Here is a 23,066-nt window from a genome sequence, read left to right on the forward strand (position 1 = left end):
AGTCAAGGCCGGTCGAACGTTATCAAGCTGGAGTTGGCTAAACCTAGCAGTGGAGGGCTGTAGTAGCTGCTTCGGTGTGTCAGAGAGTTTGCGCGTGTGCGTGTCCGTTCGTCGTTCCACCATCGATCTGACGAGTGACATGAGTGGCTGATTGGATGCGTGTCCGATTGGTTGGCTCGCGTGAGCGCTGTGGTTTGACTGGATATGTGACTCAGTTGTTTTGCTTACCTGCCACGAAGGCGGACCAGTTTGGCCGCGTGTACCCAATACACCCGTGTCCGTACTTACGTGTTCTGCTGACTTACTGTGAACTACAATACTCCCACAACCAAAATTGTTTGCAACTGAGTGTATTTCGGTAAAACCCATCGATATTTCACCTTTACTGGTTCCAGTTTCTTGCATAAAACGTCCTGCTCAGCGTCGTCTGTGTTCTGGACGATGTGCAATACCTGAGGATTCTCAAAACCAATTGCTCTTGTAGTCTCTAGGTTCCTCGGACCTCTTTTATCCACACGTTTAACTTTTGTTTTTTTGGAAACGGAAAACGATTAAGCAGAGCCGGCTGTTTCAACACGAAGTATGTGGGTTGCACCGAACTGCACGCTGATGATTGAAACGTGTTTTGAATGAGTAGAACTCATGTTATTTGGCGGTGTACATAGAGGTGGCCTTTGTTCAGCACAATATCTGTAGGAGATTGCGAAGAACTTCATCTGAGTCTTACTTTAACATCTGATCTCCGTAAAACACCGTCCATATCATCACAGAGACACTACAGCGATTCTACCAATAAAAACTCTCTTCCTTCCCGAAGTTACCGCAATAACATGCTTGATCTACCAGATTGAACTTCTCGAAAACGTATCTCGCTTCTTCCCATTCATGCCGCGGAGTGAAGTAATCTTTTAGCCAATTCGGTTTCCTCTACAAGTGGGTTTCATCCTTATGTATTCTAATCGGAGGAGACTGATACTTTTGTTTAAGTTACCTTACACTAATATTTGGATGTAGAGTCCCTTTCAACATGAAAGCACTTGTCATATGAATAAACGTGGTCCCCAGGTTACTATAGATCTTCACGAAAACTTAGGATACTGAAAAGCAGATAAGCATTGTGGAGCTGTCTCGTCCTTATTGGAAATCATCAGCAGTACGCTTGTTACGAAAATCAGAAAGTTGCGAACTCGTGACTTCCCGGCTAGTGGTTCAACACATCCGTCCGGCCACCAGCGGAGGACCACTCGTACCTGGCCACTCATTCAAGGAAGCCACATCTCGTGGTCACGTGCTGATTGACTTCGCTTACAAGACAAAACTTCGCTTGAAATCTCCGCAGACTACCAATAATCTAGAAGTAGTTCAGGAAAAGAGTAACTTCACTGGATAAGTAAAACTTTCTTCTAAGAAGCCACTCGAAGAGCCAGTCATTAATCTGCCATGCCAAGTGAGATCTAATCATACTACTGGTCAGCCACTCGTGGCCGAACGGCTAAGTGTTGAGTCACTGGCCGAAAGGTCTTGAGCTCAAAACTTACATCCCAGTGGGGATGAAACAGCCGTACAGTGCTTCTCCGCTTTTCAGCACGGACTGGTTTAACTTACAGGACAAAATCTCCGTAGACAATTTCCAAACCTTTTCACAGTACCATCATTCTCAGAATGGTCGATTTATATCGGCTGAAACATGACTACTGATCATCTACATATCTTGTTCGAGCCCTGACATGGATTTATCCCGCACCACTCACCACGTGATACGACTGAACTATCGATCGGCTAATATCGACAGCATCCTTCGCTGGTGAATCTCATCGGCGACCGATGATCGAATAAGCGTGGCTTAGGCACTTATTGTTTCAAGGAAATCTGTCTGTGCGCATGGAGCAATAGTTTGCCTACAACATCAACTCAATTTAATTTGACCGCGAAGGAACTTTCTACCCAATAGCATCCTGTAAGACACTCCTACGGGTTTGTGGGTTTATACGGAGCAACATACATATCCAGATAAATGAGCCTCGTTCAACTAACTCCAAGTTTACGTACTCAGAGGCAAAAAGTTTAGAGGTGTGCACAAGTAAAGATGGCCGCAATCTCGCAACGCCCCTCAGCTGTCTCTAGTTCGTGGTAACACAAACTTGCAAGACAAAAACCGACCAAGTTGCCCCAACAAGGTGGGTGTTGGAGGGCTTCAAACCAACAAAATCTACTGGACTCGGACTATGTAATAACTAACGAGAGCAAAGATTTGGTTGAAATCGACGAGAACTCACGCTGAATTACCACAGAAGATGAAGATTCTCCAAGACTATTGGTTGCTGAGCAGGTGAGCATTTGCCCAAAATCAGCTGATGTGACTGGGAGTAGGTCGAGAACCGAGTGTCTCATCAATCCAGCATTAAGGTACTGAATTCTTGTTCTGTGGATGAAAACAGACAAAGAGAAGGAAATGTGGTAAAACTGGGAGAAAAGTGTGGTGATCAATGTTGACTTCTCTTGTGAATCAACAGTGATTCTTTTCTGTCCTGACTACTCATGGGTGGCGTGATTTACGCCTGTTTATTATGAGGGAGTTCATTTCCTTGCTGCTCGTTCCCCGAATTTTTTGATTCCGCTTAAGGTCTGCTTAGTCTCTAGTAACCGATGTCAAGATCTGGGTGTCTGTGAGTCTCTGCTTACAAATTTGTGTCAGCTCCACCTAATTTCGAGTGTATGCTCTGACGGGGATCGAACTCAGATGGACGGTAGGCGAGCGTGTAATCTACCACACCAACTCGACGTCTCAGAGGTTTTCAGCAACCTTATTAGTAGTCTAGTACCCTGGCTTATTTGGACTTATAAGCTTTTAGGACAGGCGATTCTGTTCGTTAGCTCGTGAGCTTGGTTGGCAGTCACATGATCTTTGAGGGAACACGTGCCAATACAAATATTCGAATTGCACATAAATATAACAAAACCGAGCGAGGATGAAATAAAGTAGCCGTACAACAGAGAAACCCAGAAAAGCACAGAGAAGGTACTGACAAGAATTCACGAACTGACGAAAATTTTGCATTTTCAGTACAAGGAACGTTTTCTTTAGAATCACCTGAGGTGTACTCATTCCTACTGACATGCAACTATACATGTTCGCAAACTACACCATGAGTCGATTCAAGGAAATTTGGGCGTTCCACGCGGTCCTTTTCCCCTGTGGAGTCGTATGCTCTCCAGGCAACGCCATAAATTTTTGAGCAGAGTGAAAAAAAGACCACCACCAAATCAAATTGTCAGGTGACATAGGGTGAGCAGATAACCTATAGCTTTTTGGGTCACTTTTTTGAAACGTCTCAGATCTTATGCGAATAGCCCAACTGACATCTTTCGTGTACCGACGAGCTCTTTGTATTCGCATCGTTCGTGATAAACGTCATATAATAACTAATTAGTGCGGGATAACGGCTGGACGCTGCGGTACGGCAAACTCTTCGATAATTGCAGTGCACGGCACTGTAGTTCGGTTGAACATTCGGTTAACTATGCCGACTTTCGTCCGTGGGTGCTGCCAGATGCGCTTTGCGCTGAACGCCGTGTACAAGCCTACCGAAGAGTTAGCATGACTGTTTCAACTGAGGGTCTTTCCTGGGGTGCTGTTATTCGAATGGGCTGCCCGAGCAGCCAGCCGAATGGTTTACCATTCGTGGTCCACCAGCCGGTGAAACTTGTTGAAGCACCAACGTAAGCAGGAAAGTCCTCCGATGCGAGGTCAGCTATAAGCAAATACCGCCTAAATGGTCACAAACTATTGGACAGGAAAGCAAACATCTCATATGCACCTTGTTTTTAAAAACTGAACACCCTCACTCGTTTTCTTGAACTTTCATGGACATTTATTGACTATCACGCAAGTGTAAACGAACGCTGCAACGCAGTTCCACAGGCTCCGTAATAACCCCCATGGAGTGCACCTTACATGAGACGTGAGGTGGAGTTACGAGGAAACCACATAGTACTCGAATACCTCATCAGTAGTATCCACCGTTACACCAGTAGATTGCTGAAATAAAACAGACTAACGACCCGCTGACAGATACAATCGTTTTTTACGAAACATGAAGTGTACAACATGAGATAAAGCTCCATATGGAAGCCCGCCCTGCTTTCGTGAGGGGCACGGTAGATCGTCAAGAAACCAGACTGAAGATTTCTAGGTAGCATCTCACCGCTGGCCTATGCACTAATCGTGTCAGTTCAACTGGTGCTGAAGCGTTTGCAGGCTGATAGCTCAGTTCATCGGATGATTATCGACTAACTAGATTGTTTAGTCGAGTTAACACTTTTGCAGAAGACGCGCGTATGAGTTTGTGATATCCGGAGCAAGCTCAGTCTCCTCCTAGAAGAGATGTTTACAGAATTCGCGCTCATCGCGCTCATTCAAGCCAGCTAATCCACATCAACCGTTCTGCAGAACAGGTTGCCTGATGAGCATAGCTGGTCGAGACAAAACGGATAAACAGCGAAATAGACAAACCGGCAGGTCGAAACAACCAGCTGTTAAGGATTCGGGCAGTGGCATCTCCTCGAAAGTGGCACTTTGCACAACAGACTTGATGCATACACCTCCACATCATCTTCATTCAGACTGACGATTCTTCAACGCAGGTCCCCCACTAATGTCTTTCGCGCACCACACGCACACACAGTAATAGATTTGCGGCATTTCAGACCCTTTGAGTCTGGCTTACCTCGGAGTGTCGGCGGTTATGCTCCCAGTCCTGTTTGATGTCCAAAAGACGGCGGGTTCTAGAACCGGAGGGTTTGCAGATATGGTGCACACGAGTCTCAGGTTGCAGTTGACCAGCTGACTCGGTTCAAACGGATAGATTCGCACCATAGGTGGATCTGAGGGAAAATAAATGAAAGGAGTAAGGTTTCATTTCGATGGGATCGATGCAGCTGATTGATCCACACGCGGCGTGAATAATCATGGTTACTAGCGGTTACTGAAGAGAACTTTGAGTAAACCGTCGGGAGCCGGGGTTCTAGTCTCTGTAATTTTAGTACATAAGAGTACTACTCAATAAGATTGCCGTCCTTAAATGCGTTGGAGAAAAGGGCTAGAACAGATGATGAACGCTAAGCAAAGTACGGTGAAAACAGATACCTAAAATCAATACTGCGCCTTCACGAATAGGTTCGGTGATCAGCTGGCAAGAGACTTTTTTTGACATATCTGTACATCCAAGAGTTGGTCATTTCCTCCATGAACTTCACCCCTTCCCCGGGACTCTGCCCGGTCAGCTTCCGAGTTCAGCATACTGACGGTTAGTGGAGCAGGATACAAGAGGACCATACTATCGTACTAACACCCTTATAAGAAACCTTCAGGAAAGAAGCGCTATCTCGAAGAGAGGAGCACACTGTATGCCTCAAAAAGTCTACTATACAGCTTTCGGTGCCTTCAAAACAGCAGTAACTCTATTTACCTACATATTCCGACCCTCTGCCAAAACAATAGCTGAACGAACATCTTTGCGTTGTTGCTGTCAGTGTCACATGACCAGAGTGACATATTCCGCCCTCTGCCAAAACAATAGCTGAACGAACATCTTTGCGTTGTTGCTGTCAGTGTCACATGACCAGAGTGTATCGCCATCATTTTTCAAAAAACCTGGGAAATGAGGTAAGTTATAGTAAACTTATCACCGTTTGAGGAGAAACCAGTGACACCGGTAACATTGTTACGACAGAAGTCTAACTGACGTCCCTGCGAGTACCTGTTTTGAAGATAGGCAATATTACCGACAGACAGCAGCTGTTTCGGAACGGTTTCTTTCTTCCAAATGGACTCACCTAGGCTAGACAGGCACTGTCGTGTTGAGCAGGGCAGGGAAAGGTCATCAGGACCAGAGGCATGAGATGACGCTTGAGTGGGGATATGCATTCAAACACTTCTGAGACTGAAGGGGGGATCCATATTCACAGTACACGTTTTCGTCAAAAGCCAACTTGACCTTTGTTATATCTACTGATTCGCCAATCTCTGTTATCTGCTGCTGACCCGCTCCGGTTCCTAGCGTCGGAAGAAACTCACAGAAACGAACACAACAGTTATATTCTGAACAAGCGAGCGCGACAGCGTGAGTGCGTGCGAGTGCGAAAGTACAAGCTATTTATTGGAGGGACACTGTCTGAACTTGGTCTAATGCTGACGCACGCGGTCAGGCCTTGGTACGAGGCTGAGACGCACTGCATATTGATCAACGCTGACTCGCGCTGTCTGGGTTTGATACAAGGCCGTGAAGCGCTGCACATTGGGGTCGGGGGCGTCTGGTCAGCATCTAGCGCAGCTGAGGGTCTCAGTAGATTTCGGGAATCTAACCTTCCTCGTAGCCCTTGATAGCTTGACTGAAAGAAGGCTTTCGAAACAAAATTACGGATGTTTCCAGAGGTTTTCTCATCTTTCGTTTCTTTGGATCAAACAAGCTTTCTGATGTGTATGGTCATTCGGATGACGCACCGAAAGGAGCTGATGGTTGGGTCCCCATCAAAGCCACGGTCCCACAGGACATCTACTACTCAGAAGAGGCTGGCTGGATCGTACTTGATAGGGAAGTTCTGACACGATGTGCAGTTTTGTATATTCCCCACCAATGATAATTACTGGTTTGGTGGTGGAACCGTGACAGTAGTAGCTATCGAACTGGTTCAGTCACACAAGATATACTTTGCCCTTAATTGGCCTCACCAATTACACATAGTGGGTTCGACTGTGTGACCCTGCCGGGTTGCTGCCCAGAATTTCGGGCATTCGAAGGCCGGTTTAAACAGTTTGTTCATCCGGTCTAAAACATTGTCAACCTTAGCGGAGCAGCCCTTCTAATCCCGGTTACCCAGGGGTCCTTGATAGTCGCAACTGTGTGGGGCGCTAGCGATATACAACACACTTCGCTCCCGTGCTGAAAAACCCACCTGCTTCCCTGAAATATATAGTTTTACGTGCTACCCAGTAAGCAATTCCCCCAAGATGAAAACAGTTTCATTGAGCTAATTGTCTGGTAGTTATATGTGGGGGGGGGGGCATTGTAACAGAAAAACCGATCAGACTGCCACTTGAACACAGAATGTCTACTTTATGGGGCATCATGTTACGATGCAGTACAATCTGGTAGGAGAAATGGCGAAGGTGAATTACGGTGAATCCAGCACTCCTGGAGTCACTTAACTAGATCTCACTGATGCTTTTTCTGTAGAGGCTTGGCAATCAATTTTAGTCGGTGGCTTATTTTATGCGTATCACCCAACCATTTCACTTCACCCTCCTTGCCTCAAAGTTGCTATAACTGCCCGTGAGCCTGCACAAACTGTGATTATACCGATCCTCGATAGCCATCATTCATCACTCAGGACGGCCAACTTTCTCCGTCACATGTATCACCTGGTTTTGTATCAACAATATAACTTTCCTTTAGTCAAGCTGTAACTCATGGTATCGGATATAATCAGATAGCCGTTGACTTCACTCAGTCAACAAACAAAAGCAGGGATGTTGGAGTCACAAAGACGTACGGATGCGACAGCCAAATCTTTCATGGGATTGAAAACGGTGGTGAATGAATGAGAAAAACGGGAATCAGATTGACGAAAACTCATGAGCAGCCCGTTACTGGTTTCGAACTTCTTAGAACTAACCAGGAATGCGCTGTGCCCCAAGGAATCTTGGACAATATGCTTAGCTGATGGACCCTTACTGGAGGGAACCCGGCTGTAGGCGGGCTTCAGGAGTCTTCAGCAACCTCACAAGTAGTATCACATCCAGATGACCACTTCGGTGTACAAGGTGTTTTCACATACACGGTTCATTTGTGGAGCCGAAACCTTTTCTGAGAGGGTATTAGGTACTTGTACAGCTCCAGCGACACGAGGCTGACACTACTCATTCCTTCGACTGACGTATCTCAGGTGTGGACTTACAATGACGTCAAATTCTTCATCTTTCCTATACAGTCCTCTACGAACTGGCAATGTCCTTGCCGGTCTGGTTGTGTTTCGATCTGGAACTCGTTATTTGGAGATGTGACTGCTTTCTTAAGTCTTGCGGTTAATGGCCATGGTAATTACGAGTCTGGAGAAAATCGAACTAGGATTGCAACACGTCACGTGCTGTAACGATTTTACCTCAGTCCCGAGTGTCTGCCCATTCTATCATCGTATTGAACATCATGGTAACTGAACACAAGTGACCAGTCATGTGTCGATTACTTGTTGGTCAGTTGTCCTAGCCAGTCACTTTGTGCAGCCAGCCGATTAAATATCCGGCAATTTTACATCAGGATTAAGGGCGATGAATGTAAGTTGCTGACCCCAAGGAAATACCACAGAAAAGCATATGTTCCCGAGAAGTTTGGTCTCAATTGCCCCTATTCTCAGAGTTAGACTGCCCCTCAAGAAGAGAACATATGGGAGAAAAAGTAACATTTGTGCATATGGCACCTTATACCCAAACCTATCAGCTTGGATGTTTAGTTAGGGTGAGATTGACCTCATATCATTAGTAAACTCTTGATTTGTGCGCCAGTAACTCTGTGAGTGTCGACAAATCGGAACAAGGACACACCACACTGATCGAAACCAACGGAATCAATGCTGTACGTGCACTAAAATACGTCAAATTATACTACTATGTTGACAACAAACTTAGCCAAACCTTATTGGATGGTTGGGTGGCCTTAGATAACCGTCCCCATCAGCAGTAAATGAGATTTATTCAAAGGGGGTGGGTTTCCACGCGGTTGGGTTCAACCCTCCAGGAAAAAGCCTGAGGATATTTGAGAACTTTATTGGAAATTTCGTTCTGTGATTGGAACCAACCCATGCTGAAAAACCGAGAAGCACCGTACAACTGTTTTGTCCCTATTTAAAACAGTCTGCAGTGCGCATCTTACGAAACTCCAGCGAGCTTCGAACCCGGTACCTCCGGCTAGTAATTTGAGCCACCAGTGGCCGATCAGTAGTGTGATTAGCTCGCACTTAGAGCGCGTATAGCACCGCTCATTCTTCAGTCAGGGGATCCATATCACGTATTCACACGTTCTGAATGGCTGTTCAAGTGACAACTACTCAGATGAGGTTTAGATCCCGAGGTTGAAGGTGGAACTACACCATATCCTGTCTGATGGCGCGGCAATCACTCTGCTGATTGACTGCTGGTGACTGAGCGACCAATTGTCCAAACATCTAGCTGGAAGGTCGCGAGTTCGAAAGATGAAACAACCGACAATGCTTCGCGGATTTTCAGCATACGACGAAATCTCTATCGAAAGTGCATTTTGACTACCATATTTTTCAGCCACTTGTTTGCTGAAGGTTTTGTCCTCTTTTACAAGAGTCATATTCGTTCAACGAAGCGGCCAGTTAAAAAGATGCTAAATTATATTTATCCAAGATTACAGCAATCGGTTTTGTTTTTGATAACTTGGTAGCATAACTGTTTTACACATTCTTCTACGCACCAGTTGGTGTCAGTCTTGACCGTTGAGAAGAGTGCTACAAAATTAGGGTTCGAACTTTGCACCCCTGAGAGAGCGTGCTTCCATGAATAGAGCGATTGTGGTCGGTCCCGAGGGGTTGTACCCAACCAAGAACAGGTAGATAACTAGCCATCCACAGTTATGGGAACAGGTGTTTCCGTTTTTTCCAAACTTTACGAAGGCGTCCACATTATCTAAGACAGCAGTATCTGGTCTGGAAAACAGGTGGTACACAAGGTAACTCACGGCGAACTCTGAGCTGAACTCGCCACAGGGCTTGCCCCATAGAGTTTTCAGCAAAACAGACATACTCGCCGGCGTCATCGGCTTGCACTGCATCGAAACGGATCTCATTCCCCTGAAAAATAATGGATAGTAGCCAGTTAGTTTAGTCGAAAAAGGTGTTTGAGTGATGAAAAAAGAATATTTGTTTCTGGATTCGAACTTGACGTAAACTGTCTTAGACAAAGAGAATCGCAAGCCTTCTGTGCCTGAAGTCCACTCCGGAGGGCAGCAGAGTTGGATACAAGATATTAAAGGCAAATGGATAATGGGTATTCTGTAGAGGAGAATGTCGGTAGCTCAGGTAGCGTAGATGGTCGTTGGCTTGTTCGCTGAGCGGGCAATTCGGTTGCAAAAGTTTCACCACCGATCGAGGTGACATCATCAGTGCGTAGTTGTGCGTAGCGGTGGGTTAGTGGGTGTGCCTTCAGTAGTGTAACGTGTGTGCTGATATACCCGCCGGTAGCCGGGGATGACCTTTGACCGCGATTAGTTGTTCTGTCGGACGCTGTTCTTTTATCCCGTGTTCTCATTCGCCGATGCCCACGTGACCTTTGAACTTGGCATATCTCGCTGTCGTAGTCTGGTCGATGTTGGATAATGGGTATCAAGCGATGAGGGTCTTTGGCACATATAACGTACGAAGTGGCCTTACGACCTTACGACCTTGTCCGGCGAGCTGTTTTGGACTGCACGTGCACCTATCATCTGTGACGCGATGTCCAATCTGTTCGGCGGCAAGCCGATCAACTATCGTCCGAGTAGTAGCGAACTATCAGTAGTTTGGTACGCCATGGTTACGTTGTTCGGAGGTAGTAATCCAACAAAAATGTGAACAATGGCGGAAACTAATCTCCAGAGAATAGACGCTGTAAGCGTTGACATACCATTGATATGTCTGCAGAACATCGTGAATGGATCAACATTGAAACGCACGTTTTCCACCGTTTGAATGAACACTTTAGCGTGAAAACAAACCTTCAACTCGGCTATATGTGAGGCAATTCAAGTAGCTGATGAAACACACGGCTTGAGAAATTGAGAATACAGAAAGCGAGACCCCTCGTCAACACCGAGCCAATTTGAAGATGAGTGTACTATGCGTACACTTTAGTGTTCATTTGGGAGAAAAGGTCGATGGAAGCTGAGAGACTAGGGATACGTGATGAGTCCCAAAAAGTGCGAAACCAGTAGTGTGTAGTAGTAGTACGTTTAAGAACTGTTTGTTCAAAAGACAATTTGCATTTCGAAACACATTGGAACTAATGGAATAAATTCCATCAGTCGAAACTGCTCAGATTAAAGCTGAACTTATGGTCAAGATGCTGACAGCCTTTATATAATGTGTCACTGAGATCATTAATAGATGGGTCGATACACACAGACTGCTGGATAGAGGCATCGCCAAAGTTCCAGAGAACACAGGCAAAGACAAAAAATATTGTTGCGCAATCCGGTTCGAGGAAGAACTGTTGGAGCACATGGAAATACTCGCTTCATATTTCTGTTTGACAACTCTCATCAATTGTCTGGTAGGAGTTCTCCAACTTCACTAATTACACACACATATATAACCTACCCATTCCTGAAGACTGTGTCCAAAAAAGAAGAGGTAAGATCTCATAGAAAGTACTCACGCTTTTCAAGGTTCCATAGTTTCGAATGATACTGCTCTGTCCTCCTGTACGCTGCCAGTATATGTACGGTGTGGGTATGCCTTCGGCCGCACACTGCAAGACCACGTTATCGTTCACGTTCGCATCGGTATCATACGAAGACCTGTGGGTTACGATCACCGGTTTTGCTGGTGAAATGCAAAGTAGGGAGAGGGAAACGTATCCTTTATTGTCATGACAAAAGAGAGGGAGCGAGATGGAAAGTTTCCGCCATCAAGAAACGCTACCAAATGGTGAAGAACGTCTCGACTGAACCGTAGGGACATTAAATCTGCAATAGGATTAGCAAGTGCTAGAAGAATACACGAGAGGTGTGCAGTCACATTACAGGGGGAGTGTTACGCGAAGGTTCGCCTATCCGTTTGCTGCAATCCAGAGTGAGCAGCATTTCAGCAACTTTGTGGGTGTTCCATTCTGGAGAAGAGGAATTCAGGGGACAGTATCTCGTTTTGACTTTTATGATTTTTTGCGGTCAGACCATGCGACTACTCATTATACAGGGTGTCTCATAATAAACGCAAAAGTTAATTAAGTAAGTAAACGTAGCAGTTGAAGAAAAAATAAAAAGATTTATATTAGTAGTCACATAAAGGAAATTTTGTATGCAACTGTTAGCATTTTTTTATTTACGATGGATGTCAGTAAGCGCACTGAAATTGTGAAACTTTATTATTCCTTTGGTGAAAGCGCCACCGCTGCACTTCGTGGTTGCAAAACCAAACATGGTCTCATCAAAGATTCTTTCACCATGTCGACCATTACACGCTTGATTGCGAAATTTGAGTCCACTGGATCTGTATTGGATTTTTCTGTCAAAGGGAGAAAATCTCTGAGTGATGAAAGAGCACCCATTGTACAGAATGCCGTCGAGCAACTTCAGTCCCGGAGCACCATGGCATCTTCGTCAATAACTCAGGTGTCTCAGGTGGATATCCCCGCGCCTGTGTGCATCCTGTTATGAGACGCCACCTTGGTGGAGTTGGGAGCAAGAATTGAAGAGGAGTGTGCATGAGTGACGCTTGAAGAAGTTAAACATGCCGTGTCTCCACTTATACCGCCTCCAACTTGTTATAGAAGAAGGAGACGGTTTTTTTCAACATTTTTTCCAATGCCAGTTTAGTTACAGTAGACCTACATGATGCATGTATGTTCAAATAAAGTTAAAGTTTTAACATGGGCGTTCTTTTTCGCGTCTATTATGAGACACCCTGTACATAAGTAAAAGTGCAGAGTGCTGTTTGGAGCCAAACTATAACCGAGTGAAAGTTGAACTATAATGGTAGAGGAGGAATGAACTGGAAGCGCGAGACTTTGGAATTTTAATGGAGACATCGTCTTGTAAGTGAAGTCATTCTATGCTGAAAAGCCGAGGGGCACTGTGCAGGTTTTTCATCCTTATTGGGAATCGCCAGCAGTGCGCATCCTGTAAAGTCCAGGGAATTTCGGACCATATAGCTAGCAGTTTGAACACTTAACTGTTCGGCCACGAGTGGCTGATCACCAGTTTGAGTAGTTCGCACTTACAGAGGATATAAGACCGCTCGGCTTTCAATCACGGGATCCGCACCATATGAGCATACGTGTTGACTGGCTCCTCGAGAGTCGGCCTCTTGAATGGAACTTTCACATATCTTGTGAATTTACACTTTCTCTCTGCTACTTATAGATGGCTAGTAGTGTGAGATTCGGGATTTTTTGATGGAGATTTCGTCCAGTAGGCGAAGCCGTCCAAGCTAATCACATTGCTGATCAGCGGCGGGTTGTTGATTGTTCAAACTATTGGCCGGGAGGTCACCGGTTCTAAACTACCTGTTTAGAACCGGTGACCTCCAGGATGCGCACTGATGACGATTCCCAACAAAGGTGAAACAGTTGTGCAGGGATTCTCAGCTTTTCAGCACAGATTGGCTTCCCTTAGAGGACGAAGTCTCCATTGGAGGTTGAAGAATCTGGGCAATAAAACTGCCAGTAATCCTTCATTTGATTGTTGTTGGGTATGATCACAATTCGAAGGGGTCTCATTATTCTAAGGTGTTACTGTAAAATCCACGAAGGAGAGGGTTCATCTGGAATGCCTTACCGTGACAAGGTTTTTCTCTGCCCAGAGGGGACGAATGTCACAGAAGACTGTTGTTTATGCGGGTAGCAGCTAAGCTTTGGCAGAAACAACAATGGCGGAAATTAAGCATATTCAAGGATATCTGTTGCGCAGAGCTTAGTCGATGATGAACGCGAGCTACTCAGGGGATTTGTTCGGTCCCAATCATTCATAGATATCGAAGCTTAGTTCGAGGATTTTTCCTTGCTTTGCCGTTTAGCTCTGCTTGCTAAACTCCAAACGAACAACGCTGGTCGAGCGAATAATGAAGCTGATCAAAATTTACAGAAGGCAGGATTCTTATTGGCTGGCTAAGTGGATAAGCCCTGAGCTGAAACGCGCTCAAGTAATACTGCACCGTGCGTATCGTAAGTTCGGACAAGGAAGTTGATCTAGCCTGACCTCTGATCCAAGATTTTCATTATATGACCATCTAAACGTTGTGGAACATGCAAAAGTGCGAAGGTATACATTAGTCCCCATCCCTCCAAATGAACCATGCATTGGGTCCGATATCGTGGCGTGTATACAGGGGGCCAGCTGGTCCAGTTTACACTTCACTATGCTCAATTTGTGGATGGAATAGAATTATGTCGCGATAAGAAGTATGAGCAGGATGCTGCCTGAGGCCGGAAAGCCCATTTTCCGCGAACACCGATTAGTTGTAGCATGTACTGTGCGATCTGTCTGAATAAGGCGGTTGCTTTTGCTATTTCCTGTTGCAGATTCCTTTGAGCTACTTGTTTTTTGGTTCTCTTCCGACTGCTTTTTTCGTGCAGAGTACGATTTGAGGTGTGATTTCAGAGATTGGTTCTTTATTACCTATCAGTTTTCAAGCTATCCTTTGGCCAGAGCAGGGTGATGGGCATCCACAGTGTGATTTTCCGTCTATTGATGAGCTGAACTGTGTGAATCCAGTTTGTATTGTCGGTATCTTACTATTTTGCATGTGTGGATTGCCACACCGGTTCAGTTGTAGTTAACATGTAGAAGAGGCTCACCTGAGGACCAAACTGCCAGTACAGTTATTAACCTACTCCGGATCATGATCAAGCATGAATTACTTGAAAGCAGCTCTAATAGAACGGATTGTGCCTGCGTGGTATCATACAGGTTTGGGCGGTACCTTGGGATAGAATAATCAATCTTACGTTACTTGAAGTGATTTTAAGATCAACTCAAGTTACCAGAAATGTGTACACCACTTTGCAGCACGATATTATCAAGCTGCTATAACCTGTCTGTCTGATCAACCTCGACCTGCGTGGGTGAAAGCCGGCCCTGATATCAGTCACTGAAGCAGAGCGGCTGACTGTCTAGAAACGATAAGCAAACCTAATCTTTGGCCATAACTAAGTTAAAGACAGCTAGCTCACTAGAATTTACACCAAGCGCGCAATTTCAGCGGCAAGAGTAAACTATGAAGTCATGAAAGATGAGATTCAGGTAGACGCACTTCAAAAAACCGCTGGAATAGGTGCCTTCTAGTTAGCTGAAAGAACTATTGTTGACGTTGAGGATGTCTTCCCTAACTACTGAGTGCTATACGCCATTGATACGTGTGCTGAGGGGTGTGTCATGAAACAACTGAGGAACCTATTGGATTATGTATTTTCTAATGATATTGCAACCTTTTAATCGGTTCAGAATTGTCTCTTGAATTCCTTCCGACTGAGTGAGCTCTCATCCAGCCGATGTTTTTATATACTGTTTCGCTTCATTATTTGTTGTTTGTTTTTTGCTTATTCGTTTACCGTTTTGTTGCTATTTTGAACAACCGTTCTCTTGTCTTGAGACAATCATTCTGGTGAGTAAATACCAGAAACAAGCACGTAATCGGCCTAAACTTGACGTCTGGACTTCATGAATGCGTAAAGATGAAAACAAGTTGTCGTTATGTACATCACTTTTGGCGTTTTCTAAGTTATGAAGAAAAACAGGACGTAGTTGGACCAAAATACCAGAGAATTTTGGGGATGAGCGGTAGTTTGTGCAGCAAGTTGGTTGAAAAATTCACGGGGCTGAAATAAAATGGTTGTGCAACGGGTACTTTCATTGAAGAATGTGTCCGGCACGCAAAGGTGTGTTGGTTGGGACATGTGTTGCCGAAGAGAGCACTGGTTCCCGTGTCCAATCCAGAGTGGTGGAAGCAGAGTTGGCCAATCTTTGACCTGACAGAGGGGTACGGAGATTACAAAACGTTTGGGTACTGTCCGTGCTACTCGCCATACAGGATGGCGACCACGTGATTCCCATCGCGCCTGGTTGGAGACGCTGCAAGATATGGCTGCCAACCGATGTCAGTGTCGATCTTGTTGTCAGTTTCTTTCTCTAGTGTGTGCACCTCGGAATGACTGTAGTAAGCTAGCACTAAGTCCCTCCCCCGTCCACCTTTATTCTTTCCTTTACAATAAGGCCTTCAAATAAATCATGGTTGCACGGCAGTGAAGCATCGGTGTTGAACGCTCATTTCAGCTGTCGGTGATGGTGATGATGATGATGATGATGGTGATGATGATGGTGATGATTTGAAGAGAGTGAATTAACATGTCCGCATTTTTTATGTTTGCCAGTGAACAAATAGTTTGGAAGAAATTCAACTCACCAAATACACGAAGGACTCGTTGAATTCTTGCTGGTTCCACCGATCCAGTATATTGACACTCGCATGTGTACAATCCCTCGTAGGTCTCGTCCAGTGATAAAATTTCCAATCTGAAAGATTAAATTGTCCAAGTTAGATAGGCTATGATGTTATTCGAAATCAAGTTCGGTTCATGCCGGTGGGAAATGAGGTAAACTTTTAGGATGCTCTTTCTGATATGGGTCATGTTAAGTGCCACTCTAGGTGGCTTATTGATCCGAACAAAGACAAACGCACACAATGGAAGGAGCTATAAGTATTCCGGTAACCTTCTAAACAGCACCTACTGTTTTCGTTTCTAAGGAACTGCTCAAATGGTGCGTGTGAGCATCATATAGTAGCTGCTATTCGTTATCCGGAATTCGGCACCTAAATCAATACTCCACGTACATCCTACTTGCATCAGGCGTTTGCTTCGGCTGCAGCATACTGATCGTTTTTGGACCAAATAAACCGCCCAAATTGATGAGTGTGTGAATAGCTCAATTCGAAAGGCACAATCGGAGGTCCTTGAGGCTACTTCTGTAACGAGCACTCTTGACAACGCACACGGTATGACCAGAACAGTTGCAAAAGGCTGGTGTTGATATCACCTGAACTTTACAAATTACTCTTTCACTGCAAACTACTGAACAAAATTAAACAGTAGTCAGTTGAAGTGAGGTTAAAGATTTGTTGATCTGTGTCTTCGTATACTACGTACGGTGATCGATAAAATCTAAGCAACTAGGAGAAATACAGCACAGTTTAGCAGTGTAGGCATCCGTCCGCAACAATCGATGAATAATATTTTATCAGCAATGTGCACCATTCTAAAACCAGCTAAATTTTCACGCGGAAAAATCGCGCACGATTTTGTGTTCAAGAAGGACACAAGGTTGACGGAAACTCCGGGGTTTCGTCTACCTGATGGGCAAAAGCCACCGTGGGCTGCCGAACAGTTTTAAGAGGCTTGCAAGCAGAAAAACGCGCCACTCTACTTTGTGTGTTTTTCACACTCACTCATGCTTATTCTAGACACAGTCAAAATATTTTTAGACTGTGCTGTTTAGTGTAGCACCGTGAATGTTGACTGAGGTTGTTGGCAGCCCTCGTCATTGTCCTGATGAGTGGGAGACCTAAGTTGTTTCACCACTTGATGCTTCTTGTTCGGGTTTCAGAGTTATGTAATTTTTCACTGCTAACGCATATCCGTTTGGTATGCACCTTGCTAAATGGTTGATATTGTAGTGCATTCTATTGGATATTGGGGCGAGACGGCTAAGGTGGTTAGAGGACAAATTTACCAACCGTAGGGTCCGTGGTTCTAACCCGACCTCTACGTCTCGACTTCCGCTGTCGAAGCCTGGGCAACCTGGCAGTATCCCAGCCCTCGTGCCTTCTTCGTGTGGCATGGCAGCTAGGCGCCGAAAGGGTGTTACAGCTGAACGAACGATCACGAACCAACTGGATATTAGAGCATTTCATTGTACTGTATTGTATTCTCTAGTATTCACCGTTATACTGACCAAAATGAACATAAGCTGGCGCTGGCTAACCATGTTTGTGGGCCATTAGCACGTCTCATGAGTGGTTCAGCCCACAAGGCTATCTTTTGTACAAACTGTACAGTTCAAACAATCTGTTGTCCGAACTCCGGTTGAGAACAATCGAACAACAGTTGGGCATGCTGATAGCAGTCCGTCATCGAATCTTGTGTGTTCCTTTGGGTTAACACCGGGTACAAGTCGTTCGGGTGGATGCCTATGCAGACAAGCGCAAGCCGCATGTGACATCATCCATTGTGCGCGGGATTATTTGGCGCAGCTGTTGTGACAAGCCAATCGAGAGTGGTTTTTACCATGTTTGCAGTTATCGAGAATCTAGTAGACACTACTCATTTCCATAAACGGGGCTTTTCGAGACCTTTTTTCATGGCCTTCTATTTATCTGTCTACCTCATGCCCTACGGCTTCCGAATGGCGGACGAAAGCGCCTCAAAGCTCTTGGAACTCATTTCCACGCCGCTTTTCCGAAGAAGGAAAGGCAAGAAGTGGTCCACGGGGAGGAGGAAACCGCGGAACACCCATAACCCAGTTACCATCTTGCTTACCGACGCATCGCACTCGGGGAGGTTGGTAGTAGTTGATTCACTGTCACGTGACGACGTCCCAGCGGTCCATAGGTTAGTGCGATTACCAATAAAAATCCATTTATTATATCATGTCCCAAAAGCACAGCAAAAGAATGGGTAAAAATTATTGCGTTTCTGCAACTGTTTGAATACAGACGTACGCAATTATTTCAGATGTTAGGAATTAAGTAATAATAGCACCTCTCGTTGAAACAACCCCCAACCGCTGTATAACTTAACTGGTTGTTCCATTCGCCTACTTTCCTCAAAGCCAAAAGTCTGGCGTGAATCGTTTACAAATGAGCGAGAGCGGGCGATCCGCCACTAGGTTAGTCAGTCTTTTGCATTAGTCATGAGGCTGAGGTAGCTAACTGGTTGGGACAGGCATCTCGAATGCCCCTGTTTGGGGCATGGGCAGCCTGGTATTACCTCGGCCCTCGTGCTTCCACGGGTGGCATGGTAGCTAAGCGTCAAAAGAGTGTTACGACTGAAAGTTCTGTTCGTATTACACGTTCAACAGTACGAACATTGCCAGAAACCTCAAGGCTGAGTTCAAGGTCAACAACCTATGGTAGTCTTAGAGATGAAAGGAGGATAGCTCTTTCCTGGCCATTTCCTTCTGCGGTCTCACAAAATTTGGCACAAAAATGGGCTAACATAGAAGAGCTGCAGATCCTTTGTTTAGTTCAGGCGAGACCAGCTCAAATTTTCACCTACCGAGTGAAAAAAACACATAAATAGGCAAAACCATGGATAGATATCACTTTGTATTTATTGTGCATGTGAACGGCTGACAAGTAGTTTATTCACGCTGATGGTGATCTTCAGAGGTCCTGGATTTCCGTGACTTGAGAGAACGGTTCGGTTGATAAGAAAAACGGATGCAGAAACTAACTCTTTTGTTTGTAACCAAATTGTTATTTTTTGTGTGGTCCTCTTTACTACTGTTTTAAACGGTACAATAGTGCATTTCGTTGGACATGCTGTTGTTTGAACTTGGGAACTCTGACAAGACTGGCGGGCTTTGTAGCACAACCACTCAGTTCAGCAGTACCTGAACTGACGCGCTTAACCATTTTTCCAAGAATCGTAAAGCCATCAGGCTCGAAAGTCCTGACAGGCGAACCAGATGTTCGGCGAGCCAAGATGTATCTCTGAAAAACCGCGCGAATCAATCTTGTCATTTGCGCGTGAGCATGTTAGCCTGATCGTGTGCTGATGGAGTTGGCGATCCAAGATGTGTCTCTGTTTGAAAAACCGTGCGAATCAATCTTGTCATTTGCGCGTGAACATGTTAGCCTGATCGTGTGCTGATGGAGTGTTGGTAACACGCTCGAGTTCTACGACAGCAGTTCAAATCAAGGCATGCTTATGTCTTGTAGAAATGGGAAAACTCTAGGTCACTGGCCCTTACTTTCAGAATCAGCGTGTTAAGCCAGAAAGGGCATGAACTTCACAGCCCTGTTTATACAACCAAGTTTCGTCAAAACTGAATTACCTTACCGATAAACACCGAAGAGTTAAGATAGCTACAACGTTGGATTTTTGTTTATTTTCAGGGGGTAACTTTTCACAGTTCTGAAAAGCAAAAAGGATTGGGCAACCTGAGCTGGACAGGTAAGAGTGACATGAGTTCCTTGGTTGGAATGGGCAAAGTTAAACAACAAAACCCCTTGAGAAATACAGTCTGTGATTCCATGTATTCGCCAGACAAAAACGCCTGATTGGCAAACAGTTTATTCCTACAGATTGTCTAATTAGTCTTGACATCTGCGTGCTTCTGATGAAACTGACGAGTAACATTCGATTATCGTTCAACGCATCGTCTTAACAGCTAGCTGACAATTGAGTTAAAATCCATTTTGCAGTTTGAGTGTGCAAATACTCAAACGGCGGGCAGAAAAACTCAGGAACTCCAAGCAAGTGAGATTTCTGCTTCCACATCTCATTCGTTCTCAATGCTCTCTTCATGCTCCACGAAGAGTAACTCCACACCGAACTATCCTGCCTTTCGCCGGTATGTGGAAAGCGCTGTTTGGAGACGTGATCGTTGAGTACTTGACGCGGAGTACAATAACTTTACTTCACTTACTTGACATAAGCGAGCTACAGACTTTCAGATTTCACCACAGAAAGTTCTTGCCTAAAATATCCATTGAGTTTGCCCTAACTGGCGGTGACAGGTACCGTTAGCTTCAATAGGGCTGTGAGGAATAGTGTGAGTTGAAATATCTTGATGAACCTTCGGTGCTGCACATGTTTAAGCCGGCTTGGTTGTTTGGATACTAAAACGGACACCGAACTAATTCGGGCCGATGACTCAGCGATTGGATAGCATAGACGCCGTAAAGGGTAAGCAACCGGTGTAGAACTCATCAACCGCAACAACTCCTCTAGAGGGGTCCTTTCTTTTACTTTATTAAGATCTGATAAGAACCCAGCAGACAACCTCAACTCCCAAAGAGCCAACTTAAATATCCTTTAGGACCAGTCCCCACTAATAACGAGGGCCGTGATAGAAATTCCTTGTTTTGACTTTGCCCACAGTGGGCTGTATGACTAACTGTAGTATACATATGCCTGTTTCCAAGGCTACTAGGGCTTCTGCATGTGACCCTCAAGTACCACAGTAATTCAGCAAAAAATAGACCTCTGGATGGACAGATTAGTGCTCAGAGGTGGGCACAACAGAGTTACCTGTCATTCACAGTTAAGCAGACTGATAAAGGTACATTTTCATTTTACTAAGGGGTAGAAACATGGCAGTGAATGTACACCCCGACAAAAGACTGAGCCTAGTTTGAGAACTGTAGTTAAGCCAGTTAAGGACAAAATAAATAACACGAACATTGCTCAGTTTTGAGTAGGCCATTCGTTGTACATCGCCAATCTCCCATTTTGTATATAATGCCTGTAGGATGCGAGACCTCCGAAAAAAGGTCACTCTTATGTAGGGCACATAACGGTATCCCCTGGAATATATGTTTTAGTAGGCGAGTGATCTAGAGAAAGTCTATCTTGTCGGGAATTCCACATGTACTGACTGGTACCGGCAACACAGCAAGTGATGGTGATAGCTGGTGCCTCCCTACTCAGTGTGAACCTCAAGCGGTCCAGTGAAACGACCAGCCGAAAGAACCTTAAAAAAGCGGTCAGTCTTAAGCGCTTTCCTGAGACAGATATGAATGAATCCCACATTCAAGTTACTATTGGCGATGCAGGCTGTAAGAGGATTTGTGCAAGCTTTCACGCAAAGGGCATCCTGTATGCCTCAAGTCTTTTTTGCCACATATCTCTGTCTGGATTTTAGGCTACGTGACACATGTGCTTGCCTAGGTGAATCTTTTGTGATCTTAGATGTGGTCCCTGTTTCTGGCGGAAATATCATTTTGCAGTAAAGTATATTGATGTGGTATAGTACAGTGTGGTATAGTATAGTAAGGTATAGTGTAGTATAATATAGTATAATCAGCACACCGAAGCACCTCCTTGGGATGTGAAGTGAATATCCCGGACGTTAGTCTGGGTGATCTAAGTGCTGAGCAACTCCAGACAGGTCTAACCACTTCCTTTGTTTTCAACGTACAGGCTGCTTTCGACATGAGCACCACAACAGTCGGCGCCTCTGCGCCAGTTTAAGCCTGCATACGGGAAAACTCGTGTGGCTCACGTGTGAGGACTTTGGCAAACTGAAAGCAGCTTGACAGCTCACCGCTTAGTTCACGTCCGTGAAAGTGCTGACACGAACATGGTTACCCAGTTGGCCTACGCTAATCGTTTCCGACAAAGGTTGGCTTGCGTCAACACCGCCGACATGAATACACCACCAGTGCAGCCAAGCTTGGCAGAGTGAAGATTGCCGGTATCCACTAATCCCAGCAAGAGTCACGGTCACTATTGCGCCTGGATGTTAGATGTATTCGTCTTGTGACACGCACACCGCACTGGTCATGAGCCTGGGGCAATATTTGCCTGGTTGATCGGCTGTCAGCATCAGAATCAGTTTACGTTTGCTTAACTGGCAAGCCCACCTGAGCGAGGCGTTATCTAGTGGCTTAGATCAGACCACCGCTGAAAGATCTCCACATTCTTCCGGATCTGAAACCCATACAACCCAGTCCAAATAGAACATGGATCACATCGGATCACACTTGGAATCCAACCCTTACAGGTTGCTCACTGGTTTTGACCTTCTGGTCCTTTTTGAGAGTTCAAACATGGCACTATGAAACCGCATTGAGTCCTGTTGCCTCTGGACATCCACGTGTCCAGGGCATTCCTACACACATGGGAATCTATTTGTCGGTATTATCGTCAGCAACTCCACTATGTGTCAGCCAACCAAAAGCAGATCCACTGAGACATCTGCACCACCACCCAGACAGCATGCTACCAAAGGCGGAGTGATGCAGCGTCTGTTGTACTTGATGGGTAAAAGAAGGAACTACACAGAAGAAAACGCGGCGTTCATTGGGACGCTGAGCATTACTGGGAAAGGTGTGCTCTGCTCCAGAACATGTGAATAGCTTGCCAAGTCATGCAGTGCCACCATCTGACCCAGATACAGGCGAAGGAGTTGGCCGTAAGACTCGTGTATTGGGCAATTCGCCCTAAGGTTTGGACAAGCTCTTGCTCAGAATGCCTCGCCGGTTCAACGAAGACGCTGTTACCAGGTGCTTCAACTAACCATTATTTTCTGATATCCCCCCACGGCATTCACGTCGAGTTCCTAGTTCCGAAG

The 23,066-nt window shown here is 45.3% G+C and overlaps 2 protein-coding genes across 2 annotated transcripts in view; one reads left to right on the plus strand and one right to left on the minus strand.

The window, feature by feature from the left end:
- T265_04821 (hypothetical protein) overlaps positions 1-23,066 on the plus strand; it is a gene marked incomplete at both ends in the record, with an annotated part of 34,301 nt that overhangs the window by 5,839 nt on the left and 5,396 nt on the right. The window contains 2 exons of the mRNA XM_009169667.1: positions 12,113-12,395; positions 19,885-19,942. Of these exons, the coding sequence (XP_009167931.1) occupies positions 12,113-12,395; positions 19,885-19,942 (341 nt within the window). The remainder of the gene's footprint in view (positions 1-12,112; positions 12,396-19,884; positions 19,943-23,066) is intronic.
- T265_04820 (hypothetical protein) overlaps positions 1-23,066 on the minus strand; it is a gene marked incomplete at both ends in the record, with an annotated part of 41,937 nt that overhangs the window by 5,438 nt on the left and 13,433 nt on the right. Inside the window, 6 exons of the mRNA XM_009169666.1 lie at positions 2,277-2,422; positions 4,728-4,884; positions 9,759-9,870; positions 11,432-11,598; positions 12,172-12,279; positions 16,174-16,283. Coding sequence (XP_009167930.1) covers positions 2,277-2,422; positions 4,728-4,884; positions 9,759-9,870; positions 11,432-11,598; positions 12,172-12,279; positions 16,174-16,283 — 800 coding nt within the window. The remainder of the gene's footprint in view (positions 1-2,276; positions 2,423-4,727; positions 4,885-9,758; positions 9,871-11,431; positions 11,599-12,171; positions 12,280-16,173; positions 16,284-23,066) is intronic.

The sequence above is a fragment of the Opisthorchis viverrini genome (genome assembly GCF_000715545.1).
Source record: "Opisthorchis viverrini unplaced genomic scaffold opera_v5_85, whole genome shotgun sequence".
Taxonomy (NCBI): Eukaryota; Metazoa; Platyhelminthes; class Trematoda; order Opisthorchiida; family Opisthorchiidae; genus Opisthorchis; species Opisthorchis viverrini.